Source organism: Telopea speciosissima, chromosome 1, assembly GCF_018873765.1.
Source record: "Telopea speciosissima isolate NSW1024214 ecotype Mountain lineage chromosome 1, Tspe_v1, whole genome shotgun sequence".
In the NCBI taxonomy this organism is placed as follows: Eukaryota; Viridiplantae; Streptophyta; class Magnoliopsida; order Proteales; family Proteaceae; genus Telopea; species Telopea speciosissima.
Genome location: NC_057916.1, coordinates 10980036 through 10993466, shown reverse-complemented (window position 1 = coordinate 10993466; position 13431 = coordinate 10980036). Strand labels below are relative to the sequence as shown.

At 37.8% G+C, this 13431-nt stretch overlaps 1 protein-coding gene and 1 pseudogene across 2 annotated transcripts; both read right to left on the bottom strand.

Annotated features, from left to right (window-relative positions):
• Positions 1-624: 624 nt before the first annotated feature.
• On the bottom strand, positions 625-7521 carry LOC122658832 (annotated as a pseudogene).
• Positions 7522-7692: 171 nt separating this feature from the next.
• Positions 7693-12602, bottom strand: LOC122649153 (protein IQ-DOMAIN 3-like). 2 transcript variants are annotated; one of them, XM_043842528.1, is made up of 6 exons: positions 12425-12602; positions 11769-11866; positions 11372-11668; positions 10287-10508; positions 9176-9295; positions 7693-8833 (listed from the first exon to the last, which is right to left on the bottom strand). In XM_043842528.1, the coding sequence occupies exons 2-6, from the start codon at positions 11841-11843 to the stop codon at positions 8117-8119; spliced, it is 1431 nt and encodes a 476-aa protein (XP_043698463.1). In that variant the 5' UTR covers positions 11844-11866; positions 12425-12602; the 3' UTR covers positions 7693-8116. The 2 variants fall into 2 exon arrangements, with proteins under 2 accessions (XP_043698463.1, XP_043698462.1); XM_043842527.1 differs by having other exon boundaries at positions 11769-11873; positions 12426-12602.
• Between the last annotated feature and the right edge of the window lie 829 nt (positions 12603-13431).

The following is a 13431-nucleotide window of genomic DNA, read 5'->3' as shown; positions in this document are numbered from 1 at the left end:
TGAAATCAGCGCAAGCAATAAAAATAAGAATCATAACATAGTATTTCCATTCAATAACCAAAAATAATAAGCTAAAGATATTGATGACCATGGAAACAAAACTGCAAAAAATAAAGGGTTTAAACACCCCTCGTGAGGGTTGCAGGGAATCTGAAGAAAACAAAAATCAAATTTCAACCTTGCGGAGCATCTTCTTTGGAAAAGATCCCTTCAACTCCATGTGGAGACGCAACATGTCATTGTTTGATGGGCCTGGAAAAAGGATTTTCCCCAAATAAAGCTCATATAAACAGCATCCAACAGACCATATATCCATGGGATGATCATATGGCAAGCCAAGAACTGCAGCAGGAAAAGAAAATTTACATATTTTACTGACAGAAACCAATAAAAAAAAACAATATCTCAACAAACACATAACCCCCCCCCCCCAAAAAAAAAAAATTTAAAAATAAAAAATCAAGGGATATGAAACAAAGAACTTACTTATTTCAGGAGCTCGGTAAAAGCGGCTCACAAGATCCGGTGTGATCTCATTTTTTCCGGCAAACATGGCATTACCAAAATCACAAAGCTTCAACACATTTTTTGTCTCATTTACCTGAACGGGACAACATAAATATGTTAGAAAGTCATAAAAGAAACCACCCCAGTACTAGAAGAATAATTTAAACTCACCAGCATATAATCTGGCTTTAAGTCACAACGCAGGACTCCACAGTTCCGCAGATGCTTTAATGCAATAAAAAGCTGTTTGGCATATTCTCTTACAGTTCCCAGATTAAGGCCAATATTACGACCAAACTTCTTTAGTACCTCACGAAGATTCATATGAAGAGATTCAAAAACCAAACGAAGATGATTTCGGTACTTGAAACTTGAGAAAAATCGAACACAATGGCGTCTATTCTCAGGATCTGCACCAGCTAATTTCTTCAATATTATCAGCTCTTCTAAACCTGCCTTGTACCTGTGCATTGAAATACAGTCAACAGTAACTTGCACTATCCAGTTAAAATCAATATTTAGCTAGAACTAAAGCAATCTGAGGGCAAAAAGAGTAACATCAACTCACATAGTGTCATTATTGCTTAGCCACCTCTTCAAGATCACCCTTCCCAGCCTTGAGGTCCTTTGCACGAACTACTGTCGAAAAAACACCTTTCCCATGGGCTGCAGTAACTTCATACCTACTGTCAAGTATTTCTCCAAATCGTTAGCCTGCACAGAGAATATGTGAGTACCATGAAGAGAAGATAACAAAGTACAGTTCCCGCAAATGATAGGTCAACCCGAAATCCAGATGATACCAAAGAGACATAATAGTTGTTTTGCTTGCATATGATAAAAGAAAACAAAGAAAGGTTTGATGAAGGACTTACTGTAATAATCCTCTGCATCGTCCCAGTTGTCATGAAGACCACTTCTTTCAAGATGCGAACCATCTCCTTTTCCCTGCAAAAATTACTAAGCATGAGGATAACTGTTCAAGACAAAATCAGTGAAGAATAGAAGTCATTTGGGAGGGGTGGGGGAAGAGAGAGAGAGAGCAACCACAGTATCTGATAAATGAAGTATAATACAAGTGGGAGTAAAATAACTCCACTACCACATTATTATGCATTTTATAGCAAAAACCAAAAAAATGACAACCCACCCAGGGATAAATAACAAGAAGTTTTATAAAGACCCAACAAGAGCAAAGCAGAATAACCCTAAAAAAGGTAAAACAACAAAGGAATAGCAATTCCATGGTCATCTCTCAGTCCTAGATATTCCATTTTCTGTTCGGTAAATCATTGCAGCTTCACCAACTCACACCCTTGTAAGGATCAGAAGATGTAATTTTGCAACAGTCAAGAGGGAAAAAAAAAGGGCAGTGGTTAATTTCTGGACATTCCAGATCATTTTTTCTTTAAGGCAGCACATGGCTTTTCCATAGGTCCAACAGACTACGTCAGGTCAAAGAGGTTTTCTTATGGGGCAACTGAACTAGATAACTGATTGAGTTTACTTTTGATCTACAAAAATCACCATACTATAATCCTAGCTTTTTTTCTATTTAAAAAACTTTTTAGAAGTTCAGCATAAGTACGCAATTCCCTTTAAAACACATTTCTCTAACCGCAATCGCAGGCCATCACTAAAATCCCATAACATACTGCTCATGTGGTGCATGTACAAATTACAAGAAAAAAGAGAGAAATGGGATTATCAGCAGGTCCAAATTCATGTACCTATCTCTCTCCCTGTCCCTGTCCCGATCCTTTTCCTTTTCTCTCTTCCTCTCTTCTAAAAATAATTATGAAAAACTCAGACTAAGAACAAGACTAAGATTTAAAACCCAAAATCCAAAACCAAAGAGGAAGAAGGAAATAAGAACCCATTACGATCTTCACTTCAAAATAGGACAAATTAGAATGACTAAAAAATAAGGAAGAAGGAAGAAACTCAATTGAGGCGGCGATCAAAAAGTCCGGTTGTCCCAACAAGTAGCGACAACGTAATTTCCCTCGGGACTGAAACAAGAACTTGAACTCTGCGCCATAGAAAAGAACAGAGATTATAAAATTGCAAGCAATTAAATATAGAAGAATCCACTGCGATGGCTGCTATGGTAAGGGAGGGATTGGGGGTAGAAGAAGATGCATAGGACAGGCCTGTTTTCCCTAATCAATTTCTTCTACGTTCGGTTCTAATGTTTTCGAAATTGATCGAAACTGCTTTCTTCTTCTGTGGTTGGGTTAACCTGGTCTCGGGAACAGAAGGAGGGCTTTCGTTGATGGATGAGAAGAACCAGCTCCTCAGCTCCGAAGAAGGAGTTGAAGTGATATTGATAATGGAAGCAGAAAAAGGGTTTGGTCTTCTGCAATTCGGAGGGGAGAGCAAATTACGTCAAGTATAGAGGGGAGCGATTCTTAACAGAGTTCGTCTCATGACTCTAAGGATATTTTCCGGTCAGGGTTTTAGCAGTTTAGAATTTATACTGGCGCGGAGTGGTTACCTGTGAGTGAGGCTCTGAGTGAGCGAAAGACAGTGAGCCGCAAGGTATGTTCAGTCTTTTCAGTCTTCTCCAACCAGCAACTATAATCCCAAGCACTCCTGTAACTTTCAACATAGAATTCCAGCAACTCAGTCCAGTGAGCCGCAAGGTCTGTTCAGTCTTCTCCAACCAGCAACTATAATCCCAAGCACTCCTGTAACATTCAACATACAATTCCAGCAGTAACACAACACTGACGATAGAATCTCAGTTGGACGAAAGATCTCACAACAGTAACCACAACACAGGGTATGGAATGGAAAGAAAAAGAAGATAGAAAAGGTCGAAGGGGTTAGGGTGGATCGAGCCTCTCAGTCTCTCCTAGGTATCTCACCTATAAGGTCTATCACACAACCATTAGCACAAAGCCAAATTCAATCTCATTCATAAATTGTGGAGGAGAGACTGTGGTCTCGAATACATATAGCTGCAGCTGCCTACTTCGAAAATAGAAAGTAAACAAAATAGAAAGTCTCTTGCAAGGTAATATTGAGACTTGTACACGAAGCTAATCAAATCTTGCGCTATGAAACAAAATGGAAAGTATTTGGAGTTGTTTTGAAAGCGAGGAAACGAAATAACGGTCGACGAGAGATATTTATGGAGGTGGTGTCAAAATACGCGCCAGCTGTAGAGACATGCGTGCAATCGTGTCAATGATATCGATCGAGTCTCTTACCAAAAAAAAAGATATCGATCTCGAGTTAGTTATTAATTGACAGCTATTGATAGGTCCCACTAAATGTAATAAAATATTCTCCTTCCAAATCTGTTACTAAGTCCCGCCAAAAGTATCAAAATTCAAAATCATCTGCTAATCAGCCTAATCATCACGTGGATTTTAAACTGGAAATCGGTGTCTTTGAATTATTGAATAGGTCCTTAATTTTACTAATAAAAAAAAGAATGGATCCTAAAAGCCCTAGAATTGGTAGGCATCTGTTTTTCAGCTGATGGATCCTAAACACCCTAGGAACAAAAAGCATTTGTGTAATATGCACAATTTTATCGTATTTTTTACAAGACGAACCAATGACTTTAATTTCACAATGAAGTATCGAACCTATACTAAAAACCCAAGAATTGACCTCTTAGATCCAAAAACTCAATGATTTGGTCCTAAAACCCTAGAATCAACTCGATCAATACATCCAAAATCAGGATCAATCACAGTCAATATATATCTAAATTGGTCAATTCGACCAATCCAATTCCAATTTTTGAAACAATGTCGGTTGATCTTTGTCAATTGGGTTTCATAGACGATGGCAACTAGTTTGTGTGGAGCCCAAAATTTGTAGACAAATGTAACTCAATATCCCAACTTTGTATAAATTTCAACCCAAACAAAGATCCTTTACTCATATATTAAGTGTTAAAAAGTAGAGCTTTGAAAATCTAGAACCTCTGAATAGGGTGTATTGATTTATATATGATTGAAAGTTATGAAAGACTAAGTGAAAATGAATCTGGAATTTATTGTAGGAAAAAAAGGTGGGTGAAACATGCAGCCTACCCAAACAAATATCCTTCTTCTACTTCTTATTACTAATTTTTGTTTCTACAAGGATCCGTGTAGCCGACCCCATTTAGTTAAGATAAGATTGAGTTGTTGTAAAAAGGTGGGCGTGTGTGACCATGTACACACCCCCTCATAAGCTCTTTCTCATCTTTCTAATTTAATGATGTGGGTCTCCTTATCTATGGATTGAAACCCATCAAAATTCATCTCTAAGCATATATGATGCCAATATAGGGGGTATCGTATCTATCTCACTCCTTTTGTCATTTGGTCAATCTATATCATACCTTAAATAACTAGAGTTGGGATAGGACATGGTTTGCACTAGCCACATGGTAATTTTCAGAGCTCAATTCAATTACAAGTGAGTGTCATTTGCATGCAGAGCAATAGAATTTTCCGATGGGTTACTCTTGCATTGTTGGAGTGATCACAAAGAGAGCATTCCCACATGTTTTGCATGCAATTAGTACTTCCTTTTAATCATGTGCATCCATAATGTATTGATGTTTTTATTTGCATTTTCAATCATTTATTTATTTATTTATTGTGAATTGTCCAAGTTCCATTTTGTTTTGGGTCATGTGGTCATGAGTTGATGAAGTTATTATCTCCTAGGGTGCGAGTAGCCTGCCAGTGGTAGATGTCACAACCGAACCAGAGGTTTCCATCTGCATGGGGAGTGAGGGGGATGCACTGCTAGCGGTAGAATCGTCCATGGGCACAAAATAAGGATGAGGGTTAGTGGTGACACCCTTGATATTGGCATCGGGGCAGTCCGGGAACATCATTATAGCTTTGAGATCTTCAGCAGATTTGGGGTTATGAAAGGCCGTGGCATTACTAGGGTAGTCAGAGAGGCTATGGGTGAGAAGGCCACAATGGAAGCAGAAAACATGGATTTCAAATTTAATCTGACTGTTATGGATACGGCTGTTAGATAATAATCTTTGGGATAAACCCCGATCGTAAATCATACAATGAATTCTGAACATGACGTATGAATACACAGGAAATATATACGGGCATACCTTGCACCTTGTGTATGTCAATGGCGAATATTCAAGAACAATACTCAACTATCACAATCTCGATCTGAGTCTTCTCCAATCTATTGCCTGTCCTTGTTTCTCTTCTGTGTGGGAAGAAGAGATGCGTGTTGAACATACACTATAGGGACCCAAGACCATAGTATTTATAATACTGTCCCAACCTTAGTTCACTTCCACAATGAATAAGATTGGTCTATCTTTATTAGTGATGACCGAACCAATTTATATATGTAGACTCCATCAGACTACTAACTCTGTAATTAATTAAGTCCACTTAATTAAGAACTCCAACAATCCCCCCCTCTCACACATACAACTTGTTGAAAATGTGTCCATCAAATCCATTTTATGTGTTTTAATTCCTATTAATTTGTGTGATATCATGGGCCTTGGTTGTCTTTAAGTTTTAACATAAAAGCGTTCATATGGTCTGTCACTTTATATTTCTAGGAATAAAGATTTTAGGACACAAATTTGAGTGTACATGCAGTGTGTACATTAAACCAGATCATATGAGAATTTCGCATGTGTTACAGTAAGTTATTTTGATCTAAGGGATCCTTGCTGATACAATCACATTGTGAATTTTGGCACACCAACTCTTGATGTCATCCTAACTATATCTCGGTTTATTGGATTCATAGTGTTTGACCATAGTCGAAAAAGAAATGCCCAAAATAGAATCCATTGCTCTATGGGAGAATGTCAAAGAAAGAGAGTATCTGAAGTTGAGTAGACACAAATATGGATCCGATAGCATTTTCGTAAATTGTATGTAATTTTTTTAAAAAAAAATTAAATAATATTTATTTCATGAAACATTTTTAAAAATATTTTATTGGTTCAATCATAATTACAGAATTTCTGAACAAGTATTTACAATAGACTAGGGTCTAACATTAATTAATTAATTAATTACATACCCTATAGTTTATTATGTAATATTGAAAAATGGATGGACTAGTTCATAAATAACTGCTACTTTGGAAAGTATTTATTACAATTATCTATAAGTGGATGTCTCAGTAATTATTCCATTGAGAACAGAATATTCTAGAAACATTCTATTCTAGGTAGAACCCCATTGGGATCATACCTCTTCCCATGTTTATTGACATCCTTAGTAAGTACACAATGAGAAAAATCTCACTGACCTAATTGGTATGATTTCATTGTGATTGAAATCACATCCAATTAGAGTGTTATGATAAGCAAGAAGAATGAAAGTGTAGTCATTATCTCTCTTTCTTTGATTGTGGGAGAAGATTTTTAAGAAAAACCATGTTTGTGAGTAGTTTTGACTTTTGAGTGGTCAATCCAATACAGAAATGTGAGATGTCTTCGATGGTGGACAAAAGCTTGTGGAATACCTAAGAGTCAAAAGTTGAATTTTTTTTTTTTTGGGGTAATGAAAAATCCAATTAGTCCCTTTCAGTTTTGTGCTTGAAATGTCTTTGGTTGTTTCCCTCTACACAACTCTCTCTCTCTCTCTCTCTACAAAAGATAACTTCTTGGTAAAACACTCACCTTACGAAATCTTGGTCTTCAAAGGTTCTTGCATGTGGGCTTGGGGAGGAATTTATGTTTGCCTCTAGATTTGGGAACTTAAAAGGCCTTTGATTGGAAGGGATTAAGCTGTCCTGGATCTAAGTGCTTTTATCTTTCTGGTAAAGCAACCAGAATATGTTCCAATGTACATAGTTTGCAAATCTTAATCAAACTATTTTTTTAATGAATAATGGATACAGAAAAAGGATAATCATACATGTTCTTGCAGAAACTATACCTTTAAAGTTAGAAATGGTTATTACTGGATTCCTTTGGATCCCAAGTCTTGAATTCTCCTGCCTTTCAAGCCATGCCTACCTGCCTTCAGCAACCATTAATTCTCTGGTTGCCTGCATCTTCGCACACAAAACAGCCTATAAGAAACAGCCAAATAATTAAGCAAAACAACGATGGTTGCATCACCAGGATCCAAAGCTGTTGAAAGTTTCCTTTGGCCCATCCAAAAGCAGGAACAGTTACAGGAAAAAAAAAATGGAGAAGGAAAGAAAGAAACATTCGACAGACTATTGACACACCGAAGGAGTTCACTAACACAACAATTACAAGTGGATTTTCTTCCATCCGGAGTAAATAACAGAAGAAAAAATGAAAATGGAAAATCACAACCATTCATTCCGAGTCGTAATCAGTACAATGAATTGGCTTCTTCTGGTCTGATCTCGTAAGCACCAATCAGAATCCCAGCCAAGGCCTGGAAACTAAAAGAAAGAAACAAAGACACAATCTTCATAACAAGGCAACTGAACAAATCATATTTGGACCCCAAGAGACTAAATTCACCCAAACCAAATCTGTACGACTGTACTAAGTAACAAATAAAAGCTCTGACAATGGTACAAGACGACTGCAATCCACTTTTCTCTTTGAATGTTTTCAACCCATTAAAGCGCTGTCTTCTCCTCTTCTGCTCCCTTTTGATCAGGTACTAGGCTACCTTCCAACACCATTGCTTGCAACTTGATGTATACCTGTGTCCTTAATGGAGCTGCTGTCCACCCTGGGAGGGCCTGAATGCCGCCTAGGACCAGCTGAGGAAGCTGAGAAAGACAGCCGCTTCTTTGCAGACCCTGCCGATCCTTTCTCTGGGGTTCCATTATTCTCTATCCCCAATGGGCTATGCAACCGGGCTTTGGCCCTTGCGGACTCAGTGGCTGCCATGTAGCTTGGGACAGCTGGAGAACTTGCCAGGCTCTCATCATCCCTCACCGATGAACCTGCAACACTATGCCGCCGAGGCCGCTCTGACTGCATGCTCAACATGGTCCTTGAGTCATCATCATGGATCCACATATTCCCTCTTGGACTTGCTGACTTCAATTTCCTAGCAGCAGATGAAGAAGATACAGCTTTGGAAGGGGGTGTTGAAGGAGATTGGCGGCTGGGAAGACGGCTGGCTTTTTTATCTGTAGGTGAAGGCCTCTCTGCATTGAGTTCATGGCGGGCATAAGCTTTGATGATTTCTCCTCCTCCAACACTGCGGCTCACACTCTTTACAGAAGCATAGTCATTAAGTTCTTTGTCTGTCATGCTTCTACTCTCCCATGGGCGGGCTGCCATCCATCGCTCTAACCAACTCCACCCCCAATGAGGATTGTTAGGGTCCATGAAAGTTGGGGTCCCAGATCGTGAAGAATTCTTCCACATTTGCTGCAGAGCCATTGCATATCAGATTAATCACATAATTTAGTACATTTGGAGGACTGTGGAACTCAGGATCTGACTAGTCCAAGATTGAAAACATGACTTAGAAAGCCCTGCCATTTTATATAAAAACATTTTTCTTCTTCATTTATGAGAGATGATAAGACTATGCAAGCTGAATGTAGGGCTAAGTAGATCAGTGACTACAAAAAATTACATAACATGAAGCCAGGTCTGGAACCACTTAAGCAGCTGAATCACAAGCTGAACCCACAAGCTTTCCATGTTCCATAAAAACAATGTGTAAAAGAGAAGAAAACACAGAAAAGGATGGGAAGCAGGGTTTACCTGGTGAGTGAATGCATAAGCAAGGGCTCTTTCTCTTCTCATGGCAGCCTCTTGCTTGCTCAGTAAATTTGCTTCAATCTGTTCCTTAGATTGCACACTGTCATCCCATTCCTCATCCATCTGTATAGGTTCAGAAATGCAGTTTCCTTTTAATAGTATAGTAACAGTATATTGTTTATAGAACTAATAACTCTGTTCATTTCCCAATAGAAATGACAGATTAGAATTTTAAAATATGACAAAGAAGATTTTTTTTTTGGGCATGCAAACTAATTATTATTTCGTATTTGGGTCCAAACAGACTCTTGCCCTACAACATATAGATAAGAAAGTTGCAAAGATATGAAACGGTATCCCCATCTGATGCAAAAATCAGATCAAGGATCTCCAATTATGAATCTCAGTCAGACGGACTAAGTGTAAGTTAAGATTCTGATCTGATCAATCATGTGCTCAGCCAAGATCCAATCAATTTTACACCCTAGATGGATGGTACATAACAGCCACATCCATGTGACTCTACCATTCCATATAATCCCCATGTACAGAAAACCACATACACTGACTTTGTTCCGCAGTGATTAATTTAATTCTAACAAAGGATAAATTATTGCATAAATTTTGTTCTCATTCACTATCAAATATGAAATAAAGCACAGTTGAATATACTGACATATACATGCATGTGTATGTATAAACACAGAATAAATAGGAAAGAAAGCATGTCGACTACAACAGCAAGAAATTTCAGTTTTCACGAACTGCTTTCAAACATGTCACCAGCATGTCAATTATATTAATTAAGACGAAATAAATTTCTGACAATGGTTGAAGTGTTAAAGAACCAAGACAAGTGAGGGAAAGCTGACTCCAACAACTAACAATGTCTTTGTTCACCTTCTGTGGGATAAATGAGGAAAAATAAAAGTATCAATGCATATGTTCATTCCAAGTGAGAGTCAAAGCCATTGCCCATAATTATCAATAGATTACCAGCTGAAAACTTTACAAGACCAAAATGTGCATTCAAACTAATTTCAAACACACAAAAGAATTTGTCAGTTAAATATCAGGGTTAATTAGGTAAAGCAAAATAAAGCAGGAGACTCACAGCAGCTCTTGCCAAATCCCTCTCAAGTTTTTGCTGGAGCTGCTTTTGGAGAGCCTGGTTCTCCTCTGACATCCTGATCCTCCTTGTACGGATCTGAGACTGCACACGAGCCAGGGTCTGCATACACCGTAAGGTGGATGTGGCTTGGCGTTTGACAGCATGTCCATCAATTAGTGACTTTAACCTAACCAGCCCTCTTAATGCCCGCAAAGCTCTCCTTGCCTGTAGATTTATTGAACCACAAGTGAGATACATGTACCCACTCCTTATTCTTGCAACAACAAAAAGCAATCTCTCTCCCTCTTAAACTTTTTTTTGCATTTTCTTCTTTAGAAATGTGAAGATAATAGTTGGAAATGGAAAATGAATGCCCAAGACAGAATTTTTTGTTTTGTTAATCTGTTCCCCCCCCCCCCCCAACAGTTTGCCTTCACTCTTTTATCTAGTGATTCCAAACAGAAATTAAAAAAAAAAATAAAATATATATATATATATTTTTAATTTTTTTTTTTTTTTTTCTTTTCGGGAGAAAATGCCAAAAATGATAATACACCAAAAAATCATCGATAAATTCAAAAAAGAAAAAGAAAACTCATATAGAATTAGTGCAGATATTTTATTCTCCACATCAGAAAGTGATATTAGAGGTTTCCTAAAATGTAAACAACCTATTCCCAAAGTTAAAAAAATATATATCTTTCTAAACTTTAATGAGCAATTAGGAAATGATTTATAAGATAATATCTCTCGGTTTAAAATAAGAAAATAGATCTCAAAGTTGGCAACTGTTCAAGCGGTTCTCAATTTTTTTCATGAGCAGTAACTGTGGCTGTTAGAAATGAAAAGGATTCTACACAAACTTCATGAATTTTCCTCCTACAAAAGCAAAGTATATCATTTTGTTGAATTAGAATATCCAGGGCTTTGACTAATATTCAGACAGATGAAGAAAATTGGGCTTATTTTTCTAATTAGCTCACTGGAAACGCCCGCCAGAAACTCCAGAACATATGATAATTATTTGGGGAAAAAAGAAATGGGAAAGGACAAAATAGAATTGAAGTTAATTGAAACAGGGCTAATACCAAGTATCCTCGGAATGCCGTTTGAATCTTGATAGCGGCCACTTCCTCATCTGATTTACCAGAGAAACGAACAGCATTGGTGAGACGAACAACCTCTGCTGCAGCCTGAGCAGCAGCAACAGCAGCCTCAGTGGCCACTGCAGAGGCCAGTGCAACAGAATAAGCGTGTTTGTTCTGTTCATTCTCTGCTTCGATAAGTTTGACTTCCTCAGGAGGAGGTGGAGAAGGTGTATAAGGAGCAGGAGGTGCAGTGAGATCCTGGTGCTTCTGTTTTCCAAACCATTTCTTCTTCGATTTCTGGATAGAGAGGGAAAAGAAGGTAGAACACCAATTTCATCAGAAGATCACCCCCAACATGCTATGAATTCGACAATGGAAAAGGCAAAATCTTCCAAACCTTATCCTTCTTCTCCTTGGATTCAGGACTGAAAGCTTTCTTCACTGCAACAAACCAGTTGCCTTTCTTCCCCATCTCCTAATCATTCCCCAAGTGATCTTTGACGGATAAAACCATGAAATCAATTATAAATCAGATAAAAAAAAAAAAATACTACCCTTCTCATACATATCGAAAAGCCATTTGCAACAGCATATCATTCATAATCCGGTGAAAGAAAGATTAGATATTGTTTCAGAAAAGAATAGAATGGCAAAACCGAATCTTTGTGTCTGAAACAAACACCAAACTCTCAAGAACAAACAGTCATATTTAAGGAGGATAGGGGAGAGGAGATCGAATCACAGTCCCTACCCAATGAACGAATAGTGCCATACCCAAATGCAGAAATTGCAAAATGTACAAGAAAATTCAAGAACCCGGAACCAAATTTCTATGTAAAACTCTTCTAAGATCTACAAACACCGCAATAAACCCAGAAAGGTATTGGACAAAATCCAAAGAAAACGAGGAAAACCTTGAAACTATTAATTCAATAGGAGATCTCAAGACCCAAAAACAGAAAAAAAAAAAAAATGAGCCCCATTTAAAAAAAAAAAAAAGCATAGAAATGAAGTTCCAATTTCAGGTTCAAGACGAAGAGACAACGGAAGTACCTGTTCATGAACTTTGCCGGATCTCAGGGAAGAAAAAATCTCTGTCTTCTCTCTCTCTCTGTCTCTCTGCTGTCTTTCTGTGGAACCTATCCACGTTTCTCTCCACGAACCCAGAAAGAATAGATCAGAGCTTTCCGTCCTCTCTTTGTAAAGAGAAAAGAACAGATCTCGCCAATGAAAGTTTCAACGACCTGAAAATTGCAGAATAACAGCTGGTTTTCCTGTGGGCTCCACGCAACACAGTGAATGAGTAAAATACTATTAAAAAAACTCCTTTTTCTTCATCTGTTTTTTGACAACATAACCATTCTCTGTCAAAAAACCAAAACCTAACCATCTCTCTCTCTCACAGATCCACAGTTCCTCAGTTCCTTCCTCTCTCGTGATCGAGTGTACGTTTTCCAGAAGAAATAGAACCAGAAAATTAATTAGTTGGGAAAACTTTCAATAATCACGAGTAGCTTATTTTATTCTGTTTTAAGGGTATGGATTCAATATCGTTAGAAAATAGAAATTATAATTTTGTTTTCAATTCTCAACTTTCAGGAACAGTTAGAATAACTGATTCTCTCCTGATTTCACATCAGACGATTTAAGAAAGCAGCGTGTCTGAAGTGGTCACATTAATGTCTCCACATGTTACCGTTGCTTGCCCCCCCTTGTCAAGTCACTAAAAGAAATGGATATTTTGGGGATCTATCATCTATAAGCTGCCGGCTGTGCCATTGACAATTTGACTTCTGCCGTGTGAACCGTGAATCTAGTGGATGCAGGGGAGAGAATGATTCATGATTCACAAGGGATTGATTCATGATTCATGATTCATGATTCATATATATTCATATATAGAGGGTCCATGTTATCATGGAAGAATAGGGTTTTAAAACAAGGAATCATGATTTTAATCGGGTCTATCTGATCCTGATTTGATTTCTTTTCGGGACAATCGGAATCGTTTGATAAAATTATTAGGATTGTTGAATGACACCTCTGCACGTAGATTTAAA

Excerpts from the sequence above, each read along its gene's own strand:
- LOC122649153 (XM_043842528.1), bottom strand. The coding sequence starts at position 11,843 with ATGGGGAAGAAAGGCAACTGGTTTGTTGCAGTGAAGAAAGCTTTCAGT. Across the intron at positions 11,669-11,768 it reads CCAAGGAGAAGAAGGATAAG|AAATCGAAGAAGAAATGGTT; the intron begins GTTTGGAAGATT and ends CTCTCTATCCAG. Across the intron at positions 9,296-10,286 it reads GGGATTTGGCAAGAGCTGCT|ATGGATGAGGAATGGGATGA; the intron begins GTGAGTCTCCTG and ends GAACCTATACAG.